General features: G+C 53.3%; 10 protein-coding genes and 1 non-coding gene across 11 annotated transcripts; 7 read left to right on the top strand and 4 right to left on the bottom strand.

The window, feature by feature from the left end:
* Positions 1–849: 849 nt before the first annotated feature.
* Positions 850–1,657, top strand: BO72DRAFT_526931 (CVNH domain-containing protein). Its single transcript, XM_040950069.1, has 3 exons — positions 850–1,026; positions 1,138–1,319; positions 1,376–1,657. The coding sequence occupies exons 1-3, from the start codon at positions 885–887 to the stop codon at positions 1,379–1,381; spliced, it is 330 nt and encodes a 109-aa protein (XP_040802147.1). The 5' UTR covers positions 850–884; the 3' UTR covers positions 1,382–1,657.
* A 369-nt stretch (positions 1,658–2,026) lies between these two features.
* BO72DRAFT_495292 (uncharacterized protein) lies at positions 2,027–2,429 on the top strand (the record flags this gene model as incomplete). Its single annotated transcript, XM_040948532.1, has 4 exons — positions 2,027–2,041; positions 2,105–2,166; positions 2,229–2,300; positions 2,354–2,429. The coding sequence occupies 4 exons, from the start codon at positions 2,027–2,029 to the stop codon at positions 2,427–2,429; spliced, it is 225 nt and encodes a 74-aa protein (XP_040802148.1).
* Positions 2,430–3,909: 1,480 nt separating this feature from the next.
* BO72DRAFT_495293 (kinase-like protein) lies at positions 3,910–4,536 on the top strand (the record flags this gene model as incomplete). Its single annotated transcript, XM_040948533.1, has 2 exons — positions 3,910–3,974; positions 4,041–4,536. The coding sequence occupies 2 exons, from the start codon at positions 3,910–3,912 to the stop codon at positions 4,534–4,536; spliced, it is 561 nt and encodes a 186-aa protein (XP_040802149.1).
* An 828-nt stretch (positions 4,537–5,364) lies between these two features.
* BO72DRAFT_427124 (uncharacterized protein) lies at positions 5,365–7,679 on the bottom strand (the record flags this gene model as incomplete). The annotated part of the gene is made up of 2 exons (XM_040942972.1): positions 5,365–6,094; positions 6,198–7,679. The coding sequence occupies 2 exons, from the start codon at positions 7,677–7,679 to the stop codon at positions 5,597–5,599; spliced, it is 1,980 nt and encodes a 659-aa protein (XP_040802150.1). The 3' UTR covers positions 5,365–5,596.
* Positions 7,680–7,920: 241 nt separating this feature from the next.
* On the top strand, positions 7,921–9,823 carry BO72DRAFT_476800 (arylsulfotransferase family protein; the record flags this gene model as incomplete). The annotated part of the gene is made up of 4 exons (XM_040947402.1): positions 7,921–8,503; positions 8,564–8,629; positions 8,692–9,479; positions 9,800–9,823. The coding sequence occupies exons 1-4, from the start codon at positions 7,939–7,941 to the stop codon at positions 9,821–9,823; spliced, it is 1,443 nt and encodes a 480-aa protein (XP_040802151.1). The 5' UTR covers positions 7,921–7,938.
* A 480-nt stretch (positions 9,824–10,303) lies between these two features.
* On the top strand, positions 10,304–11,385 carry BO72DRAFT_495296 (uncharacterized protein; the record flags this gene model as incomplete). Its single annotated transcript, XM_040948534.1, has 5 exons — positions 10,304–10,423; positions 10,476–10,722; positions 10,891–11,005; positions 11,113–11,178; positions 11,244–11,385. The coding sequence occupies 5 exons, from the start codon at positions 10,304–10,306 to the stop codon at positions 11,383–11,385; spliced, it is 690 nt and encodes a 229-aa protein (XP_040802152.1).
* Positions 11,386–12,719: 1,334 nt separating this feature from the next.
* BO72DRAFT_447212 (nucleotide-diphospho-sugar transferase) lies at positions 12,720–13,385 on the top strand. The gene is made up of 2 exons (XM_040944480.1): positions 12,720–12,745; positions 12,811–13,385. Exons 1-2 carry the CDS (start codon positions 12,724–12,726, stop codon positions 13,308–13,310), a joined length of 522 nt encoding a protein of 173 aa, XP_040802153.1. The 5' UTR covers positions 12,720–12,723; the 3' UTR covers positions 13,311–13,385.
* Positions 13,386–13,799: 414 nt separating this feature from the next.
* Positions 13,800–14,260, top strand: BO72DRAFT_447214 (uncharacterized protein). Its single transcript, XM_040944481.1, has one exon. The coding sequence runs from the start codon at positions 13,914–13,916 to the stop codon at positions 14,124–14,126; it is 213 nt and encodes a 70-aa protein (XP_040802154.1). The 5' UTR covers positions 13,800–13,913; the 3' UTR covers positions 14,127–14,260.
* A 1,114-nt stretch (positions 14,261–15,374) lies between these two features.
* BO72DRAFT_476802 (uncharacterized protein) lies at positions 15,375–16,738 on the bottom strand (the record flags this gene model as incomplete). Its single annotated transcript, XM_040947403.1, has 4 exons — positions 16,557–16,738; positions 16,104–16,476; positions 15,901–16,018; positions 15,375–15,819 (listed from the first exon to the last, which is right to left on the bottom strand). The coding sequence occupies exons 1-4, from the start codon at positions 16,698–16,700 to the stop codon at positions 15,375–15,377; spliced, it is 1,080 nt and encodes a 359-aa protein (XP_040802155.1). The 5' UTR covers positions 16,701–16,738.
* Positions 16,739–19,023: 2,285 nt separating this feature from the next.
* On the bottom strand, positions 19,024–21,962 carry BO72DRAFT_526936 (uncharacterized protein; the record flags this gene model as incomplete). The annotated part of the gene is made up of 2 exons (XM_040950070.1): positions 21,244–21,962; positions 19,024–19,507 (listed from the first exon to the last, which is right to left on the bottom strand). The coding sequence occupies exons 1-2, from the start codon at positions 21,813–21,815 to the stop codon at positions 19,024–19,026; spliced, it is 1,056 nt and encodes a 351-aa protein (XP_040802156.1). The 5' UTR covers positions 21,816–21,962.
* BO72DRAFT_t114 lies at positions 19,972–20,084 on the bottom strand. Its single transcript has one exon. It is a non-coding gene; the product is annotated as a tRNA-Leu (tRNA).
* Positions 21,963–22,719: the final 757 nt, after the last annotated feature.

Below are 22,719 nucleotides of genomic sequence, written 5' to 3' on the forward strand. Positions count from 1 at the left end.
GTCGGACTTACCTTCTCGATACTGGGCTTCGGGGAAAAAGAATACTCTGCTTGCATACCTAGATGAGATGTTCTTTTGGTGGAGATATGGTCGAAGCCGGCAGGGCTATGTATGGAACTTAGTTGTTGAGTTACTATTTAGGAGCTCAATGCTGCTTGTTCTGTCTTCTCATACGATACTCAGAGGCTCCCCGGAGAAGGGTTTCCAGTGCAATATATCCTAAGTGAAAGGTCTAATCCAGATCCATAGGCTGTCTTTTTACCACTGAATTCTTCTCATTAAAGAACTATCAAGGCTCGGCTCGTGGTAGCTGTGACTATTGTGATGCACCTGATCTCTTCTCTTACCCGTCGATCAATGTAGGTAATCCACAGTGTATGGTTCTTATTGTGATCAGCCAGCTGCCGTGGCGCTTTCTATCATAACTGGCGAAGATCTCCTAACGTGCTTTTCCACAGGAGATGCATAATCCACCGAGTGTGCTAATCAAAAGAGAAAGAACATTATCGATGAAGATAAGCTATAGAAAGATCGTTCGCAAGGCAGTGAATATACTGTAGTAAACGCTTATGCCCTCACAAAAGCAATCGATTCCCACAGAACCCCACCACGCAACGCAACCTGACATTCCACATCATACGAGTGACAACAGTGCCCCATTCGCGCTGGTCACGACCTCGCGAAGCAAGATGTCGTCATGCAGCCTGTACAGTGCAGTCGAATGCACGCTGCAGCGCCCAAAGGGCAGCCATGCGCAACACCCACATCTCCGCCCGCATATATAGCCCTAACCCCGCGACCGTCCACCCCGATTCCCCATTTCCACCTTCGACCCAGCTTCAACATACCTTCACCTCCACCTTTGGAACTGTATATCAAACAACATGTCCTTCCACACCTCCTGCCAGAACATTCACCTCATCAAGGAGGACGGTCGCACCATCCTCCACGCCGAGGTCCGCCGCCGCAACAACGAGATGGTCGCACGGACGTTTCCCTTGGATCGTCACATCGGGAATGCGAACGGTCAGTCCAGCTGTACCCAGTATCCACCTTTCCCGAGTTGAAATCAAAACATAATTTGAGTTGAGATTCTCTGGAAGGATCAGTGAAGACTGACAGCTCGAACCACAACAGGAGGCTTCCAATGGGGCGGACATGACTTCAGCCACAGCGCACGCGACATCGAACTCGAACAGACCGAGCGGGGGCCCCGGCTGACGGCCTTTCTGAAAGGTGCCGGCGGGGAATACCGGGAGTTGCAGGGCTTGTACCTGGCCGATCGAATCAAGAATGAGGACGGGAACCTGATCTATTTGGTGGGGTTGGAATTGTTCTCCGAGTGTGGAGCGGATTACTGACTTTGTTTATCTAGAATTGAGGGATGCGACTCGTAAGGCTTGGGGCTGATAGGTTCGGATCATCTCTTCAGGCAGCAGCATACTAGGTAGCGGGGGTACATAATGATATTTTGATAGGCTGCTGAATTATGTTGTGTCTGGTGATGTATTGATGAGGGTAGACACTACAGTGCTCTATGGGTATGATTCACATGCGTCTTGATGAGGGGTACGTAGTAAGGGTGGTCGGAGGGTCATGGAAGAGCATACTAGCTACTGCTATGGAGAACACGCTGCTTGAATGAATTCCACGCGGGCTCTACTGCACACAGTAACAGGGAGTCTAGGTAGGATCTTTATGTTATAGCGTAGAATAAACCTTGGCTCTGTTGTCACGCGAATAGATTCTGACTGCAAGATATTTCACAGCGATACATTAGCAATATCACTTACTCAGCCCCCCAAGCCAATTGACGACATGTCCAAAAAGCCTGATCGTCGGGACTCCATTTGGAATCGACGGGAACTTTTCTTAGAGATTGACACGCAACCAGGTTTGGTCCGGATGACAACCCGACGGAATTTCAATCCGTGGAGGAGGAGAACAACGAGATTAGAAAAGGGCCATGTAACCCACTCGTCTTAGTTTCCTCCTTGCACAGGAGAAGGAAGGCATATCACACACAATGGTTGATAAGAAGGTAGGTCAACCCCACAGTCGCCGGCCCTCGGAGGCTCCAAGCTCACCCGCTGATCATACATAGAGAATCTACTACAGCTACAAGAGCATCGAGGCGTACGACAAGTACGATGACAATGTGAGGAAGTGAGTGCAAATCAACCTCGAATCCAACCATTCTGATGCGGCTGACTCCAAACCCACAATAGAATCATCCAAGATGATACCGACCAGGACATCTGGATCTGCAACCGAGCGCTACCTCCGACCTGCTACCCCCCGTAAGCCTGTGACCACTGAATTGATTGTTTCAGAGACTGACGGTATCTTTCAGGCCTCTCAGTGAGGAGTGCATCAAAAAGCTGAAGGAGCTGAGTGATGATGTGATTGTTCATGAGATTGAGGATTAGTGGTTGAAGTAGATGTAATAGTCAGAATCCCGTTGCGATGGCTTGATGATTAGTGGCTGGCTGCTCTGCGGTTTTACCCTGCCATGTAATCAAAGATTGGTATATTCATCTCTTCTAAAGCCATGACTGTCATGAATGGGTATCAAGTCACAATGCCTATCCGACATACTATCACACAGAATTCGAGTCCTACACCGCACAGATCAGATCTAATGACGGTGATCAGCCATTGATTAGTCTCAATGATTGAACATGCAGCCTCCATTTTCCAGGTCCCGCAAGTTGCTAGGTACAAGTGCAGATCAAGAAAGCGATCGAGGGTGTGGTGGATAAACGAGAGGGCCAGCGCCTATAGAATCTGGTTGTGGTGTACGCGGACCTCAGTGCCTATAGGTCTTAACCACGAGATATCCTTCTAGCTGTCCGAGAAGTGAAGACAAAAACTCGATTTACCAATGTCAAAAAAAGACCATTCCTTAAGAACTGAGACGCTACATCTTCAAGACGTCAGCTCACTCTCCCTCAGTAACTCCCAAGCATTGACTCACGGTGTTGAACCACATCCATTGTTCCACTGCCACTGGGCCAGAATCGTACCCCCCCAGCACAGAAAGGACCTGCATGCTGAATTGCTGTTTGCCGGATGCAGTCTACTTTGTAACTGTTTCAGATTTCAGATCAGACGGTCGAGGGTGTTTTTCTGCCTGTGCCCAAACTACCCACCGGCTGCTCATAGCAATCAATCATTAAGTCATACCACTGTCAGCTTCCAGGTCCACTAGGTAGTCGCTCTCACACTGCATTTTGACGATGATCACTGATGAGCTGGGCTATGGACTCAGGAAGCCTTGTCTGATGGCACTCACGTACTAAATTTTTCAAAACCTCAGTATGGGCCGAAAATTATCTCGGGGCCTGAGAGACAGACACGAGCGAGAATATAGCAAGATACCTACATTCTAGGTTCCCGAGTAATAGGTTCCAGGTCAATACGGTCCATATTGTTGGTACCGCGCCGAGGTCCGTGTTACTGACTTTCCTCTACGCCGAGCTAACGAGAATGTTTCAGCCAGCAACCATCAGCCTCGGCAAGCGCCATAAAAATATCGGCTCAAGAATATCCTCTGGCCGACGGTTCTCTTTGACGAGCGCTTTGGGGGCAATGCAGGAAAGTCATGCAGGATCGATGTTCATGCACATGTTGATCCAGTCCCTAGCTCGCATCGCTCTGGAAAAAGGATCGCCGCATAGCCCGATTTACCCTGTTGAAAATGCAGAGGCCTTGAGGATAAAAGCTTGATGCACGACGCGCATAGCGATATGTGGGGGTAACATTGGCTCCAGTCGATCTTAATTGTTCTTACTTCAATCCTAGCTAAGGCATACCGAATCCGTGTCTGTATCCCCATTATGATAAGAATCCTGGATAAAGGTCATTGATGAACCAGTAAACCTGGTTAGGGGTGGCATCTATCCGGAGATGTACGGCACGGAAGTGCTACCTAACAGTTCGCCAGTTGACTCACCTACCACGATATTTCAACCGTGAGATCCGCAGGTCGTAATTTTAGATATGCTGCCGCTTACACATCTGTGAACCCCCTTTTTCAGTAGTGGCATCCGCTTCCCTTATATGCGCCATGTTAATCTCCGAGACCATATCCGCAAGAACCACGCGCACGTGGACAATGCGACCAAGGATACCTGGATCCAGAATGCAGTTCGCGCCGTGCAATTCATTCACAGCCACGCCGTGATCCACGGAGACATCAGCGCGCGCAACTTCCTGGTGGCGGATGACCTCTCACTCAAGCTGTGTGGCTTTGCCGGCTCGGGCATCGGCGACATGCCGCCGCTGGTCACGGAAGAGGACCGGTATAGACTGTCTCCTGAGTCCCCTCGATCCATTCAGACCGATCTCTTTGCTCTGGGCTGTCTGATCTTCGAGATCGTGGCCGGGTACCGCCCGTATGAGGAAATCGGTGACGATGATTGGGAGACAATTGCACAAAACTACTCTCGAGGAATATTTCCGCCGGTGGAGGGTATTCGATATGGAGACATCATTCATCAGTGCTGGACCTCCCGATACACCAAGGCTGATTAGGTTCTCGCGGACATTGAGAAGGTCAGCTATGGTAATTGAAGCAGGGAGTGAATTGGTTGGACGCTGTATTCAAGTTGCCCAGAACAGCGATCCTCTCACTGGGGATGCTGCCAGTTGGTATATTTCTCCTTTACGTCTACCGGAAACACCGGTAGCCCTCGAAAGGTGTGTGGAGCAAAGCGTGTGAATCCAAATACCAGGGAGCGCACTCTCCGCTCTGTGCCTAGGATAGCAGAGTCTGCGCAGTGCAGTTCGTTTTCGTTGTACAAAGCATTCGATAGGGGAGACGTTACAAGAGTAGATTCAGACCCCTAGATGCACGTGATCCATTGGCCTTTCCATCCGGTCCTCCCGCTTCCAACAGGTACTATTTATCTTCATCTTTCCTTGTTGCCTGTCTTCCTTGTTACCTTGGGCCTGCAACTCACAGTCAAAATGGCCAAACCTGTCTCTCCCGATGAAACCTTCTCACCGTCAACTCAAAGCCCAGAGATAAGCAGCAGAAGCCGCGATGATTCTATCCACCCCTCCTAAGCCGTCATCACGTGGACAATGGCCTCGCTCTGCTTATCCGTCCTGCTCATGAGGCGCGTAATCCAGGGTCGGCATTGAGATGAATTCCGTGGGGAGATTCGAGAACGTTTCACGTGTGAATTGACTGACGTGACGAGGTTTCGGTTGCTCGATTGGATAAGAACGACGGGGCGTTCGTAACCCGATAGAGAGCACACAAGGCATGACTCTCAAGGGGGGGAGGGTGATATAAATTACCCTCTGTCCATATCATTCGAGTCGTTCATTGTATACCCTTTGATTACCTCACTCAAAATTGCATACATATCTCTTTACCCCCTGTTCAAATCCAAATAAGGACATTGGTATCATAAATTCCAACACGCCAACATTTCACCAACCGCCTGTAGTGAGTCCACCACCCTATATCGACTTTCATGTAACTACAAACAGCAACGACCAAGCACCACACTCCCAAAACCCAGTCCAACCCAGAGTGTTCCGTAACCGTTACCGTGCCTGATACGATCCAGCCAACAAGACATAATCAAAAATGCCCCCTACCAATCTGTGCACCGAACTCGAAGAACTCCGGCCCGAAGAGCGGGTCTGTGGGGCATAGGGCTAGAGGATCCGGCATAGCGATGAAGCCGGTATTGTTGTACGCAGTCGGTAAGGCAATAGTCGCGTTAATGGAGGCGGAGGGCGAAGCAGGGTTTCGCTCTGTGGCTGGGTAATGTTTCTGCCCGGTCTGTTGGCGGGATCGCGTCACTCGGTAGGGGTACTCGAGTCGGGAGAGCCCGGGGTCTTCTTCTGGTTGTTGTTGGGATGACTGAGATGATGGCTGGCACGAGCGCTGGTGATCGCTTCTGCGGGACTGGCTTTGGGGTGTCGTTGTTGCTGCCATTGTAGTTGCAGCAATGGAGGTGGGAAACTCGAGAACCTCCCAGAAGCCGGACAGTCGGACGCGAAAGTCCGTGTTGTGCTGGGTGCTTTGTTGGTAGGCTGTTGCGGTGTCGTGGATGAGTTGGTGGAGGGTGGTGGACTTCCATGCGTAAAGCAAATCAGTACCTGAGAGACTGCTGATGCGAGGGCAGAGCGGGGGAAGCAAGAAGAGAAATGGAATAGGGGCCAGGACAAAAACGTACGAGTCTACGCAGCGCGGGCCAAATCGCTCCCAGCTGGTCGACCATATCGACGCAGCGCTGCAGCCGCTGCTTCTTAATTGCTCGCTCATCTGTCGACCCGGTGTATTGGAGCTGGAGCTCGATGGTGGCCACGATGGCAGCGCAGTACCCCACGATGGGATCAGTAATCCTGAAGGCTTTCTCTTCGAGGAGAATCAAGAGGTCGGAGATCCAGCGTGTGTGGTGGGAGATGAGGGAGGAGGTCTGCTGCAGATGGATCTCCGGCACGGGACACCTCTCTCGGGCACAGAGCATGACCAGGAGCGGGTGGTTCAAGAGGCAGACGGTGGTGTGGTACAGAAACCGACTCAGAAACCACGGCGCCCAGTACTCCCGGTCTGCGTTGATGTCTTCCAGGGTCTGAGCCTCGGGATTGACCACTGCGTACCGATGGAAGGAAGGCAGGTTGGCCCCGATCTGGAGCAGCAGTGACATCCGCTGGGAATATGCGGACTTGTACGACCACGGCGGGGGTCCGTTGTTGGCGTGTCCACGGCTGCGGACGTATGATCGTGCTTGGGACCAGACTTCACTTAGATAGATGGTCGTCATCACGATCCCTTGGTCTGCGTACTGATACTCCTCGGGTGAAGGAGTTGGGCTGACTTTGCTGGGAAAAAGTCGAGGCGCTTGCTCATTGAGGCGGGCATCTTCGGTGAAGACATCGCTCATAGGATGTGTGGCTGTCGAGTAGAACTTCTGCAAGAGAATAATACTCCAACGGCATCGAAGAGCTTCGTCGTCGTACTCGAGCCCTGCCCTTCCAGCCGGTCTTGTCGAGCAGGGTATTACATTCGCCCAGAACACCAGCAGTGATATGTAGGAATGCAAGTGCTGGATATCATCATCGAGCCCTGCAGCCGTGGCAAGCAGGACGAGAGTCTGCAACGTCCATATAGCCACGTCCCCGCTGAGGATATGCTCCATAACCAGCCGATTAGCGATCTGCCTGTACCCGGCATAGACCTCCTCTCCGCCAGGATGCTCCGAATGGGGCGAGAAGCGCCCCGCCACCGCAAGCAACGCGTAGATGAGCCTCATATCCCGGGACTGGAGAGTGTTGAGGAAGGTGTCATGATGGAAAAGTGGGAACGGCTGCGACTCCACCCATTGCAAGTACAATTGCGCGATCTCTGAGACTTGGACCCAGGGCGGCAGGGCTAGCCTAGTGAGGGGGACATCGGGTGCTACTGGAACACGGCCTGTGGCAGGACTGGGCTGCGCGTCACTCAACTCCTGTAATATTACTTGACTTTTGTGTAGACTGAGGCTAACTGCTCGACGATCGTCATACGAGCACGGTTGGCGCAATCGCGCACAGTGCGCGCATACGGGTCTCTGGCCGGGACATTTGGATTTCTTCTTGCGACAAGGCAGACAGGCTTGCTTGGCCCGTGGGCGGGAATTAGGAACAGAACTAGAGGTAGTAGTGCTTAGGGACATCATGCAGCAACCAAGTGGTGACAGCAATCGAGCGATGAGGGGATGGACACGGAGTTTTATAGTGAATGCCGTGCCAAGACGGCCGCCGTACCGAGCCGGCCCGTGTGACGTGATTATCTCCGAAATGGCATCAAAATGGAGAACATCGGGAACGAATACAGTCGACGTAGAGTATAAAGTACCTTATAAATTGTTGTTGCTACTTGTGCTGACGGCCACATTGATTCCCCTGCATCTCCGTCTGGTGTCAATACCCCCAATGACTCGCTCTCAGATTGTCTTTTTCACCTTGATTAGCCAGCTGGCTAGCTTGGCGACTGCAGACTGGCAGTATAGATCACGGCCAGACCTATCTCCTCCCAAATTGAACATCACTGTTTCCGCTGCCGCCTCCACAGCTCCCGGTTACATCTTCACCGCGCCGTACTTAGGGTTCGACGCCGGCAGTATCGGTCCCGAGCAGCCCGGCGCGTACATCTTCACCAACGATGGAGATCTGGTCTGGTCGGCCACCGGCTATCTAGCCGGGTGGGTGGCAGACTTTGGGCCCACCGTGGTCGACGAAAGGCTTGTCCTGCGTGCCTTTCAGGGGAGACTCGATGCCCCGCACGGCCGCATGTACGGGGATCATGTCATCTTAGACGACCATTACGAGGCCATCAAAACGGTCCGAGCAGGATCGCATCGACTGGTCTCGTGCCACGAGTTCCAGGTACTAGAGGGAGAGACTGTTCTGATTGAGACGCCGGTCGCAATCCCTACCGATCTTTCACCCTACGGGGGTGATGAGAATCAGACGTGGGTTGTGACGAATGGGTTTCAAGGTGAGCTTCAGTCTCCGCCCTGATCTTCACAAGCTAATATACTTACTTCTCAAAACATAGAGCTCGATATCCACACCGGTCAAGTTCTCTTTGAATGGTACAGCTATGACCACGTCAGCCCCAAATGTGAGTACCCCCAGCTTAGCCACCACCAGCATAATACAACACGAACCCAATCTCTCGAGTAGACACCCATTTCCCCTTGGAAGAAACCGGCCCATTCGGAGGACGCTCCTCCTTCGACGCCTGGAACTACTTCCACATCAACAGCGTGGACAAGGACGACGAGGGCAACTACCTGATCTCCGCGCGCAACTACGCGGCCATCTTCAAGATCAACGGCACGGACGGCGAGATCATCTGGCAGCTGGGCGGGCGCGCAGGCTCCGACTTTGAGATCCCTGACAGTGTGCAATTCGCCCACCAGCACGACGCGCGCTTCCGGTACCGCTCCGCCGACGGCACCATCGAGCAGATCTCCTTTTTCGACAACGCGATGCACACCGTCCCCGGCCATGCCCTGAACTCGTTCTCCCGGGCGCGCATCGTGGAACTCAACCACACCGCCAGCACGGCGTCCGAGGTGCGCACATACGCTCCCCCGGACGCGCTGTCCACCAAGTCCCAGGGCAACGTGCAGCTGCTGGCCAATGGAAACGTCTTCGTCAACTGGGGCCAGGCGGGTGCGGTGACCGAGTATGCCGAGGACGGGGAGGTGCTCTTCCATGCGTACCTGGATTCGGAGCCGTCGAAGAACGTGCAGAGCTACCGCGGGTTTCGGGCCGAGTGGACCGGCTTCTCGCCTGAGGAGCCCGCGGTCCTGGCGGTGCGCAGCCAGCAGGGTAGATTGACGGTGTATGTGTCCTGGAATGGCGATACCGAGACACGCACGTGGCAATTCTATTTAGTCTCGCAGGAGAAAAACGGCCAGGTTGCCAAGTCGATCGGAAAGGCGAAACGGACGGGATTCGAGACTGTTTTCACGGCGCAGGTCGCTGCGTCTCTGGTCGGCGAGGAGTCGGTGCGTGTTCTGGCTGAAGCCTTGGACTCCAGAAGCCGGTCGCTCGGAAGGAGTAGCGCGGTCAATGTGCAGGATGATGCGTTTTATCCTTGGGAGTCTGCGAATGCTGGTAGCAATGGCCAGTATTCGAGCGACCATATAAGACTGGAGCTGTGATGAGGTCATTAGAGGTCATCGCGATGAGGTAGATAATATAAGATGTGTTAGAGTGGGTTCCCCTTAGTTCGCCGCCGGAATACCACTTGTGGCTGGCTCACTGGGTGATCTGTAGATAGGCAATGTACGCAGCTGCCGAGTAAACTTGTTCGCGTCTTGTAGCATCTATCTGATGGTGTCACCGGCAATGGATATGCTCTCGTTCAAGCGTGCTTATCCGTCTGTTGCCATGCCGTCTTTCGCCGTGTACACGGAGTTTAGCTAGACAAGACGAGCGTTGTCTCACGCCTGCTCATCTGGGTGGCTGATGGTGCAATAGCCCTAAGTCGAATCTATGAACATATTAACGGAGGGTGGAAGCTGCTCTCCTCCTGACTCCAGTTATCATCACTTGACATTCTTCCCTAATTCCATCAAGGTGTTATCACAGCACTTTTTCCCTGCACGATGTTCGAGATCGCTGGGAAAAGCCTGGATGGAGAGGTGTTGGAGCTTGACCCTAGCAGACCACAATGGACTCAATCGGAAGAATGACGTGTCCGTCGCAAGTAAGCACTAGCCAGCACTCCTGCCCTCACAACCCTATATAACATGTTTGCCCACTCTAACATAGGATCGATTCCATGCTCCTGCCCATCTTAGGCCTCGCGTTCTTCGCTCTGCAGCTCGACTGTGGAAACATCAGCACGGTGTTGACCTCGACAATCACCTCAGACCTCACCATCACCCCCAACCAGATCAACGTCGGCTCACAGCTGCTGTCCGCCGGAATCGTGCTCACCGAGATCCTTCCAGCTGCTCGCCTGGGGCTTCGTGGCCACCTTCCAGGCGTTGATGCCGAACTACGCCTCGTTCCTCGCCACGCGACTACTCCTTAGCCTGCTAGAGGGCGGATACATCCTCGGGGCTTTGTTCTACCTGTCGACCTGGTACAAGAAGAAAGAGCTGAGTTCCCGGGTCACCTTGTTTTTCTTTGGCCAGAAGTTCTCCGCCGCCACCTCGAATCTGATCTCCGCCGGGCTGTTGAAAATTGATCACTCGCGTGGGTTAGCCGGGTGGCGATGGGTGTCCCTTGGTAGCATCCCCTCCTCTATCTCCCTCTATTCACCGCATACTAAACCCTTACAGTTGAAGGCCTCATAACCATCCTCATCGGCATCTTTTCCCCTCTCCTCCTACCCACAAGCACGACCGACGCCCGTCCACCTAGGCAGTACCTGGAACCTCATCGGCTACATCTGCCTCCGCGAGATGCCCACCACCGCGAGCGGGCAGCATAAGGACGGGACCCCCGTCGCGGCGAGCGTGGGGTATGCGGCCATGCAGTACGTCCTTGCCCTGACGATTCTTACCTTCCTTCTTTCCCAGTCTTTCTGTCCTTCTTTCTTTCATATTTATTCTTTCTTCCACGCAACTAATACTTTTTCCAAAGCATCGTAAACGTCGCCTGGCTAGCAGTGAACTGCACCATGCCCCAGGAAAGAAGCGTGGCTCTTGCGTTCGTATCTCATCTACAAATCACTCGCTCAATACTGGAATCAAAAGAAAAACTAACGCAAGCAGACTCATCATTATGGCCGCCAATCTATCCGGATTCAGCGGGGGCCAGATCTTCCGGACGGGCGATGCCCCGCTCTACCGGCATGGGCTGACGGCGTTGTCTACGCTGGCGGGCGCGGCGTGGGTGCAGGCGGTGGGTTGTTGAATGTTTGGTGCTGGATTGGGGGGAGGAAGGGCTCTGCGCTTGTCCAGACGGCGGAGTAGTCGATTGTGCTTTGAAGGTTGGGGGGTGAAGATATGTGGGTGGAGGAGGCCGGGAAGGAAGGACAAAAGCGCGGTGGGAGAGGGGGTAGGGCTGAGGGCTACGCGGGGCTGGGTACTGGGTGTGTCCGGGTTGGGTGTCTGTAGTAGGTAGTGTTGTGTTGTGTTCGCTTCTAGATGGATTCGGGCCGGAAAAATCATCGTCTCAAAGGGCAGCGAAGATCCGCATTCGATGGAAAGGGGACTAAGTCTCTATCTGGTCTGTCCGGACCAGTTAGCTCTACTGCACTTTGAGGTGCCTTTGACGCGGTTGGTCATATGATTGTGCCTCCTTAGTGTCGTTAGTCTTGTGGTCTGGTCTCTTTAGTGCCTTTAGTTTCGCGATCTGGTTCCTTTAGTGCTGTTAGTCTTGTAAATCGGTCCACTTTCCTAGCCATCCTCCTTTACAGCCCGGACACCCGTTGTCTCACATCTTGCCACGAGGCTGAGCGGGGTCAGAGAGCTTGCTCACCCGGTCGCTGCTTGTAATTGTATGTTAGTGGAACTGCCTTGATTCGGGGCGGATTAGGGCGGATAAGGACGGCTGTCCATCTGGGACGGGAACGGGACGGAGCGGGTCGGGACGGGGCATGATCACTGCTACGTGTAACCTGATGCAGGGGTTCAGTTCTACAGGGAATTAGGGCTAATCGCAACGGAGATCAAGAAAGAGAATGAGCTGAGATCAGCACTGAGCATTCGGGCACAAAGGCAGCTAACCCCCTCGGGATACCCCATTTGGTGCTTTGTGATGATTTGATTGAGTATCAAGAAACTCGATCTCATCCGCTCATCCAAATGAAAAACAAACATGCGGTGGATCCACGACTGCCACAATCGATTCATGCACCTGCACGAGACAGTTCTGCAAGACTACCTTGCCTCAACCGGACGAACACCGAGCATCAAGGGGCACAAACAGCCCTCAGCTCCAAGCATACCCCTGTCCGAGCATTCTCATTGGCCGTGCCGGAACTTTAGTTCCGCAGCCAAGATAAAGAAGTGGGTCTGGAGCTGAATTCTCAATTCCAGGTTGCCCACGCTGGCGAGCTGAGCTGATCTCCGTGATCGGCACCCATCGATCGAAATCTCGATCTCTGCCCAGCAATCGCGATACAAAGTACGGTGCGTACGTCATATATATACATTCTCGATCCCCGCCTGTATGCGGTGATAACATCCTGAGCCCGCCCCCGCAGAACCCCAGAGCAGAACCTCCCATCGACACCGCAGAACCATCACCATGGCCGAACCCCCGCAAAAAGGTACAGTACAGTACAGCCCTACCCACCTACAGACCGACCACTAACTTACTAACCCCAACCCCAAGTCTGGGCCTCCCTGATCACGAACCTAAACTACCTGCCGGGCCTCCTAACCCTCGCCCACTCCCTCCACCGCACCAACACCCCCTACCCCTTCATCGCCCTCTACACGACCTCCTTCCCCGACGAAGGCGTCGCCGCCCTCCGCGCCCGCGGCATCCCCTCCCGCGAGGTCCCCACCATCACCCCGTCCGGGACTTGCACCCACGAGCACGACCCCCGCTTCGCGGAAGCGTGGAAGAAGCTCATCGTGTTCGCGCTGGAAGACTACGCCCGCATCGTCCTGCTGGACAGCGACATGCTCGTGCGGCAGAACATGGACGAGCTGATGGAGATTCCCCTCGATGAGGACCGCATCCTGGCGGCCAGCCACGCCTGCGCCTGCAACCCGCTGAAAAAGCAGCATTATCCGAGGGACTGGTACGCCACCCTCGCCTCCCTCCGCCCAGAACCACCCACTTCCCCCCATCCCCGAACTACCACTATACACTACATCCAAGACTGACTTTGCGAACCGAAAAAAAAAAAGGACCCCCGCAAACTGCGCCTACACAACCCAACACCCCACCCCGGACACGGCGCAAACCACCGGTCCCCCGGCTACCGCGGGCGTGGCGATGCTCAACAGCGGGCTGCTGGTCGTGCAGCCCCGACAGGCCGACTTCGTCGCGGTGCAGACGGCGCTCCAGGACACGGAGCAGGTCAAACGGTACGCGCTGGCGGACCAGGAGCTGCTGTCGAATGTGTTCCGGGGCCGGTGGCGGGCGTTGCCGTATGTGTATAATGCGTTGAAGCCGATGCGCGGGGTGGGTGGGGGTGGGGGTGAGGGTGGGGGTGAGGGTACGCATGCGGGGATCTGGCGGGATGGGGCGGTGAAGAATGTGCATTATATTTTTGCGGTGAAGCCGTGGCAGGTTGATCGGGAGGAGGGGGAGGGGGAGGGGGATGAGTTGGTTGGGTGGTGGTGGGCGGTGGATGAGGAACGGCGGAGGGAGGAGGTGGAAAGAGGGGTGGTGGATGGGTATTAGTATGAAGTGTAGCCCTAATTTCGGGGAGGGGGATATAGCTTTGTAACTATGAAGCGGGACTGTTTCCTCGCGCTTTGAAGATGGGGGTTCTCGGGTTGTTCTCTTCTAGCTGCACTGTGCTCGTATCCGCCGCTTGGTTGCTTAGGATGAAGTGCAGGTGCGGTGTTCGAATCGAGTCTGGTGGGGGGGAGGATCACGATGGAGTGATCCAACTGGCAAACAGTAGTTGTGAAGTGGGAAGGCAAGCCTGCCTGGCGCATGGACAGGAAGAGCAATTGGGTCTGGTCAAATGAATGACTTCACTTAGGAAAAGTGACTTGAGGAGGAGGGCTCTTGAGTCGAGCATAACAAGTGAATAGAAAAGGAGCTCGCAGGCCTCAAGTAGTGGTTAGAGCACGTGGGCCCCATTTGACCCTTTCTCTTCCCCTTCTCAAAACCCCCTCTTGGGTGGGAATTTGCTGTTCAGGAATCAGTGCGCTGAAGGGTCTCTCTATGTCTGCAGGACACTTAAGCGTAGCTGTTTGCTTGCGATCAGCCTATCTTTCTTAGCACATAAGCAGAGAGCCTTTTTCCCCCTCGAAGCCTGTGAGCCATGTAGTAGTCTAAGAGACACGCTCACAATGCTCAGAGGTATTGAATTGAGGCAAAGCCGTGCATCAACATCCATCACAAGAACCTTCAAGATGTCACTTCATACGTCTCAACAACCAAACAACCAAACAAACCCCCTACATCACGGCCGAAGTACGGTTGAAATGAAAGACACAACAGGAGAACCATCACACAACAACCTCCCAGCACAGACGACGAGGAACAATCGAGGAATAAATACGAGAAATGACCCATTCTAAAAGTCATCAGCGCCCCAAAATTAGCACGCCAAACAAGCGAGACGCGATGGATCCGAAGTCCCGGAGATGAATGGCATCCGGACTAGCCCCGGCCGCCGGGCCACTGCATACTTCTAACTTAGCGAGGTTAGGCCACGCTAACCCCAAGGGAAGCAGGAGCCCTAGACTACCTAGTACTACTCCGTAGGTAAACTACCGGCAAAATAATGACCCACTTGATTGAAAGGATTCCAGTAGCTTGGGTTATCTGAGACACCTTAAGTCTGCCAGCCCAGTGCATTCCCCCTTTTTTTGCGATTGACTGGTTGAAAGCCGAAAGAGACTCTGGTAGCGATGGTCGCGGGTTTACCCAATTACAACTACCGAACGGCTACAAGCGGGGAGAGGGCCTTTTAGGTACTACCTTAGGTAATGTGGTCCCCTCCTCAAATTTGAGAAGCGGGAAAACCGGCATGGGTGGCAACTGGCAACTGGCACCACCGCCAAAAAGAAAAAAAAAAAAAAGAAAAAAAAAGAAAAAAATTCCAGGTTTCGGTTTCTCTCCCCGCGCGCACCATCTCCCCGGTCCGCGGGGGGTGAAACATGCCCGCCCGCCGGTAGTCCCTGCGTTGGAGACAGGAACACAACATTCAAAAATCCATGATAATGCTACAATAGAATTAAAGATGATCATAGGTAAATTAGAACAGCCTACGACTCGTCCCGCGCCGTCACCACAGAGAACTCGACCTGCTTCTGAATCCCACCCTCCACGACGACCCCCCCCTCCTCGTCCCGGCGGCGGTCGGACCCCGACGGAGGCCGATGGAGATCCTTCAGGATCTGCTCGATGCTGTCGGCGTCGTCGCGCTGGCCCGACGCCTGCCGCTCGTAGTAGTGGCCGCCGGGGGCCGACTCCTTGCCCTTGGAGTAGGGGCCGGACAGCTCGTAGGAGCGCGACCGCGCCGCGGACGAGAGCTTCTGCACCGAGGAGATCAGCAGGGGCCGCACGCAGGGCACCGAGCTCGTGATGATGATGATCAGGCTCTCCGCGAACCCCCAGCGGATCAGCTCCACCCCGCCCGAGGCCCCGATGTTGGTCACGCTGGGGACGTCCTTTAGCTTGGTGGTTTTGATGATCGAGGCGATCATTGCCCTAGTTTGGTGTTAGTTTTGGGGGATTGATTGTACGTGTAGGCGGAAGCTAAGGCCTCGGGGTAGGGTAGGGTCCACATACACCAGACCCAGACTCAACAGCACGATCAAACTGATCTTGATCCGGAGGCGGAGGTTCAGGTTCCAGAAGACGATGGTCGGGAAGACGGCGAGGAAGAGGTCGGTCGCAGTGTTGACGGCTGTATCCATCGCCATGCCTTGTTAGTCTGGTTGACTCGAATCGAAGAAGCGAGAGCTCGAAAGGGTTTCGTGGGCAGAACTCACACGACGAGAAGTAGGAGAACCGCACCACCGCCACCGTGTTGCCGCAGGTGGTCTTGATGTTCGCATTCCACAGGATCCGGTCGTCCCGGCAGATGCTCATGGGCAGCACCGCGGACACGATATTGGCCGCCAGCTGCAGCAGCATCGCCACCCACAGCGCGAGCTGGTACTTCTTGTTGCCGCCCAGGATCCCCAGCAGATAGATCACGAAGGAGCAGCGCGCGATGCCCGTGCTGATCGTCACCAGCAGCACCTCCAGCGCGATGTACTTGAGGATGTGCTCCACATTCTTGGTGGGAAGCAGTGTGAGGTCGGAGCCGAAGCCTTCGCGCACGGAGAGCGTCAGGAGGAGCGTCGAGGACAGGGCCAACGCCTAAATGGAGACATTGAGACGTTAGCGACTCATGATCAAAAGCTTTCTGAGTGAAATGCCGAGGCAAGGGGCTGTCGTACCCAAGAGATGAACATCAACGCATCGTCGACATACAGCTGGCGGATTTTGATTTTCGCAACAACGCGAAGGATAAGGATCACCGTCGCAATACCGACGGCCACCCATATACCCTTTTCCAGGGCAGAGCCGTCGGGATTGTGCATCGTGAGAAACGGCAAGAGATGGGGGGAGGGGGGGGGGGGACTGTAGCAATAGCGGCGACGATCGCCTCGAGCAAAGAAAACGGGGATCGCCGTTTTAGTTATATTTATTCCTGATGGCGCTTGCAGGGATGGGTTTTAAACTTTAGGCACGGATTCTGCACACATGGTTCGAGAATCGAGACTGGGTTCTGTTTCTTAGTTGGCCGGCTCCTGTCGGCTACTCTGAGAAATTGCTCGGGTGGGGACCTCATTATCTAGACCAAGCCACTAGACTAGACCAAATATCAGAGGGCACCAGTCAACCGACGCACTCGCCACGAGGTAGTTCTGCAGAAGTAAGTTGCCGAGTAGCCTGTTCGATGACTGCAAGAAATTTGCTCCACGCCATCTCGCTTGCGGTTCGATCCCCGATCCCACTGCATGAAGGCGACCCGACCCAACTGGAAAATTGCTTCTGGTCCAAGCTCATCCAAGGAGTGCGCTCCGTCCTGGATCCGGGAATAAAGTTCAATGACGCGGTGGGGAACCCAAGGATGTCAAAGTTTGGGTGACAAATGGATTCACCTGTGCGCTCTCACCAAAGCCTTCAGTCATTGGGTTGGTCTGCACCGTTCCAAACTTTCACTCAGGACGAGCACTGAAAATTCAGCAGCAGCCAGCGGCCCCCCGTGGGCGTCCCGGGGGTCTGGCGGGAGGTACCCGCTGCCCTCCAGCCCTAATCGCCAGATTGGCCAATGCACAGGGATCCGGGAAGCAGGAACAGGTCAAGGATGCTTCCAGCGCTGAGCTGAGTGGTACGATGCGATCAATTAACCTTCGTACCTGGTTCTTCTGTTCCATGGATTCGGGCGCCAATTTCCGGGCGTGAACCTTGAGCTGGAGGTGGGAGAGACAACCAGCACAATGCGATAACACCGGTCGGCAGCGCGGCCACGGCTAGTCAAGGTAAGGTGGCCAGCAACACAACTGCGACTCTCAGAGAGATGCTTCGGATTTCCTCCGCACTGACTTTTGTCCGCGGAGACTAAATCCCACCCAGTGGGTGAGTCTGAGTCTTCAAATTGACCCCAAATTCAGCCAGCAACCTGAGTCAGTCCGAGTCAGTTCAGAGTTCGCATGATCCCGCATCCCGGAACACTCACGGAACTCTGGTTCCGGGTCGTGCACCGAGCACGAGTCAAGAGAAAAGAACCGACGCCACAAGAGTGCAGCCCTAAACATGAGGTTCTCTGTCTCGGCTGCTTTCACCACAGAACAGAGATAAGCATTATGCTTGGAGAGCTTAACCTTGGGGAAGCGTTTGGTGGCCGAGTAATCTTTCCTTCCTTCCTTGGAAGATGCACATCAAAACCTCTACTATCGACCTTGATAACCAACCTACCTACACCTTCAATGCTTTCGCAATTGGCTCCGAGCCCATGCAAATTCTAGACTCCGTGGTACCCCTGTTTTCATAGCGGCTTTGTTGCATTTCTCGGTGAGATCGCTGCTAGTTTTCGAGCCGTCGACTCTAGGGGCGGGTCCATCACGGTCGAACGCTCTATTCTGGGAATAACAGGGTCATGGTCGTGCCAGATCGGAAACTCTAAAATCAACACTATTGCTCTGGAAACACACTACTTCGCATGTATGTAGATAACAGATACGTAGTGTGTGGCAAATTGCACGCCTCTTTGCCATGAACAAGATGCATACTGCCTCATTTTTACACGTTTGTCGTCATGCGATAGTACCTTACATACTTCTTATCTTACTCCATGCAGTCGTTCGATGCGATCATGTATCTTTCATAGTTCGAGACTCATTTCTTGCAGGTACGTACACTCTTCTGGCCATGAACCGGCTCGCACGGCACTGGTCTTACTTATCTTACTTCCTACTACTCATAGGGACCTCTCAGGATGTAAACAGTGGAGCTGATTAGTTGATATGAGATTTGTCGATTCTATTGTACCTTATAAGTGGTATCTGCACATGGGCTTAATATCTTGTCTATACAAGCAGCCTTCGAGGTGAGCTCAAAGCGGTCATAAACAGTCGTCCCTGGCCCACATTTACCTGTAGACAATCCATGTATGTATTACCCATGTACACGACAATACTTCACATCAGGTTGTTGCTGCCAAATTCTGGACTCTGGTTAAGGTTATTTTATTCTTCTAGTCTAAACTAGGCATACTTTGTTTGTATATTGTGATAATGATAAAAACTCCCGATCAAACTCCGTCGCCATGTTTCGTGTCGTTGAGCTCACCATGCTCAGCGTCTCGAACCAATGTCAATGAGCTATGGCCAACGCTTAGCAGTGAGCACCCCACATGATTTAGAGAAAATCAACAGTGGCAATAGGATCGGAGTCGGGGGACCCGATAACGAGCACCCGGTGCCCGCTACTTCCATCAGACGAACCAGAATCACAGTCGGGGTGGTCATCGCAGCCATCGTCACTGCAATTGGTGTTGTTATCATCAACCATGTTGTACCCACCGCGGCCTCCGGCCTCGACATCGGCACAGTCACTGCCCTCGCAGTCACAGGCACCGGGAGTCGCCGCCGCCGCGTGACCCTCGGGGCTGTTGGAGGCGGCGGCAGGCTCGGCACCCGGATTGACACGCTCGATCTCACCCGCACCAACCTGGGAGGACACGTTAGCGGTGTTGTCCTCGGGGACCGGGGCGGCGTTGAGGACCATACCGGGTAGGCAGGCCACAGCCAGGGCCAATTTGTTGATGTGCTTCATCTTTGCTCGTAAAATCTGGCAGTTGAATCTGATGACGGCGAGAAGAGAGGTCAGCAAGGTCTGGGAGCTTTATGAGGGTATTAGAGATTGCGACATTATTTTGAGGTTTACTATATACTGTGGCATCGGAAGGCTTTCTTGCCAACCACAAAAAACTGTTGTGGAGGATATCAGTCTGGCTGAATGATCAGCAACAAGGCTGAAATCTACAGTCTGACGAACTCCGATATAGGGGCGTGTATACCAATTGTCATTCTGAAATGGTCATTTTCTGACCCTGGGAGAACTGCTGTGGTGGGGAAAAGCTGCCCACGGAAAGGCTTAGGGAGCAAACGAGAGAACAAGTCCGGGGAGTTCTTTGTCCCAGAGGTGGGTAATCTCAGCATCGTTTGTTTATGGTCGTTCTGAGGATAAGATTTTGAAGAAGAAGATAACCAAGTGCAAAGGATGTGCATCATTGATGCTAGTTTATTGATTGCTTACTACACTATATGGGCTGCGCAAATACACAACTTAAATGGCAAAAAGTAATGACAAGAGTGGGATTCGAACCCACGCCATCAAACGATGATCAGGAAGCTTGTAGAAGCTGTTTGCTAAGGTAACCTTAACCTGACGCCTTAGACCAACTCGGCCATCTTGCCTTGATGTAAGAATGTGTTAAAATAATGTTATAAGACTCGCTGCAATAGCTCCTGCTCAGCACAGGCACCATTATAGCCCTAACAGCCTGCCTGGCGATGCCAGTACTGAGTTTAACGCGGGCAATTGTCTTACGGATTAGGATGCTAGAGCAGTTTACCCGATCCATGGGCTTTATTGTTCCCATATCCTTATGCCGATGGCAGTTTCAGAAAGCGATAAAACATATGAGTAGAAAAATGGTTGACTCATACAATTAGTATATTTTATGATCATCTGCAATCACAAACTCAAGGGACAGACCACTCTCGTCTTTCCTTTCTGTTGTTGAATCCTCTTTCCTGTTCTCTGTCTCCTGTTACCTTGTATCTCCTACATATTGCGGTAGTCACATATCGAAGAAGTCCTGCAGTGTCATGCCAATGTGCAATACGCTTATGATGCAAGGTGTCGGAATGGCTGAGTAATCCGGCCACGTGATGCAACGCGGTTACCAGGCTGCTTCACATGTTGATATCGCAGATAGTTCCAACCACCAAGAAAATCTCGGATACGTTCCAGCAACTTTACCTCTGAGGTTTCAAAGTCGTTGACACAAGGCTTGCTTCATCCCGGATACCGACCATACCATGCGCTACTTCACAGATGGCAACCTAACCATAGATTTTCAATTTCCAGCTGTTGGCTGAGTGGTAATTGACGACATGAATGTGCTAAAGCCCTGTCCATGGATCAGCAAGGCAAATGCCATGGTTAGCCACCATGACCAGATCACCAGGGACGCACACAGAGAACAAGGGCTACAGTTTGAAGCACGTTAGCTAATGAACACAGTAAACATGCAACAAAGAAATCACCACCCGGAGTCTTGCCATGATGAATGAATGTGCTTCAAACACAGCCAGAGCAACAACTCTAGCCTTGGCTCTCGAATCCCACACCCATTCTTCAAGGCTTCAGCCACCCACTTACCCAACTCCATCGAATCCCAACCAACAATAAAGCATCCCCCAACTCCCACCCCTCCTCTAATCTACCCCCTCCCCATCATCATGCCCATCACACCTCACAAACCAAAAACTCAAACTATTCTCCACCCGATCCGTATACACAAAACTATGCTCGGGCCAACTATCCGAATTGACATGCAACCCATTGTACCCGGTGGCACTCTCCACCACCCGCAGGCGGAGCCAGTCGCCGTGCGCGACCGCCGACGCCGTGAAGCGCGCTCGCTTGCCCTGCCCGTCGTGCGCATCGGGCCACACCTGGCTGGAGAGGCCCTCGAACACGTTGAGGAAGCGCGGCTGCCACTGCGTCTTGGGCGAGCCGCGCAGGTCGCGCAGGTAGAAGGTGCCGTGGTTCTCCACGGCACCTACATCGTCGTCGTCGCAGTGCTCGGTGCGGCACACCTGCAGGCGCCGCGGCTTGTGGCCTTGCTTGAAGGCCAGCCATTGGAAGGGGGCCGCGGAGAGGCCCCAGGTGCTGTCGACCAGGGGGCCGAAGTCCGGGTGGATGAGGTGGTAGCATTGGCCGTAGGAGATGTCGAGCCAGTGGGGGTGGTTTTGGGGTTGGTGTTGTGGGTCGGGGCAGGGGGTGGTTAGCACTTCGTGAGGGTTGTTAAGGTTGTTTAGGGGCTGCATGAGCTGTTCGAGTGGGTTGGGGTGGTTGGGGAGGGCGTTGGCTGTGCTTGCGGTGAGGATGAGGCTGGCGATGAGGAGTTTCGAGGTCATTTTGGTGTCTTTGGAAGGTGGATGATTATGTTCCTATTCTTGGGACTTGGTGAATTGTTTGGAGAGGATGAGCGTGTCTGGGCGCGTTGGAGCAGGGATTGTCCTTGAAAAGGCGCATACGGGTCTTAGAGAGGTGGCTTTCTTCCCTTGATATGTCCGAGCGACTTACTCGGATAGCCGATTTATTTTAGGCTCATTGCCTTGTAGTGAGGTCAACTCTTTTAAGTTTCTTCTTGTTTGTGTGCCCCGAGCTGTCATTCTCTGGAACAATGCTTACTGGCCGAAAACGGCATGCTGCTCTGAAGCTTATGCCAATTGAGACTCACCGATGAGTACCGGAGAAGCAACATCCTTTATTACGGAGGTCACAGCTGGGGATGATATCACGTCTACCATCAGTTCAAGCTGTTTTCGTCAACCCCCCTTCAGCAGTGACAGCGGCAATCAACTGACGGCGGCGAGGAGATCTTGAGGTATGCTAGAAAGCGTGAATCAGACCTACTTCCTTGATCTGTCCGGTATATGTTCTCCCAGAGCTTGATTTCCTCGATCGAATCAAGAAAACGAGGCTCTGCGTATGCACTTTTAACATTGGACTGGGTGGACTGCAGCCAATTTGGACGTCATAGTCATGACGGCTCTTGTACCACGGCTGAAGATGAACTTTATCTGGCATAAAGCTTATCACCATCTGCAACCGGACAGTTCTTTCCGCAACGACAACGTCAACGTCATATTGTGGGGTGAGTATTCATACGGGGACAATACCTTGGTGCTGGGACCTGTTGCAGGGTTGAATTTTACCTAAGGAGTAGACGCGTATCTAGCTAGTTGGCGCGCTACTTGCGGAGAAAGAAAAATCATAAAATTGCGAGATAGTGCACACGGCGGGCTGAATACCTGC

The sequence above is a fragment of the Aspergillus fijiensis genome, assembly GCF_003184825.1.
Source record: "Aspergillus fijiensis CBS 313.89 unplaced genomic scaffold BO72scaffold_18, whole genome shotgun sequence".
Taxonomy (NCBI): Eukaryota; Fungi; Ascomycota; class Eurotiomycetes; order Eurotiales; family Aspergillaceae; genus Aspergillus; species Aspergillus fijiensis.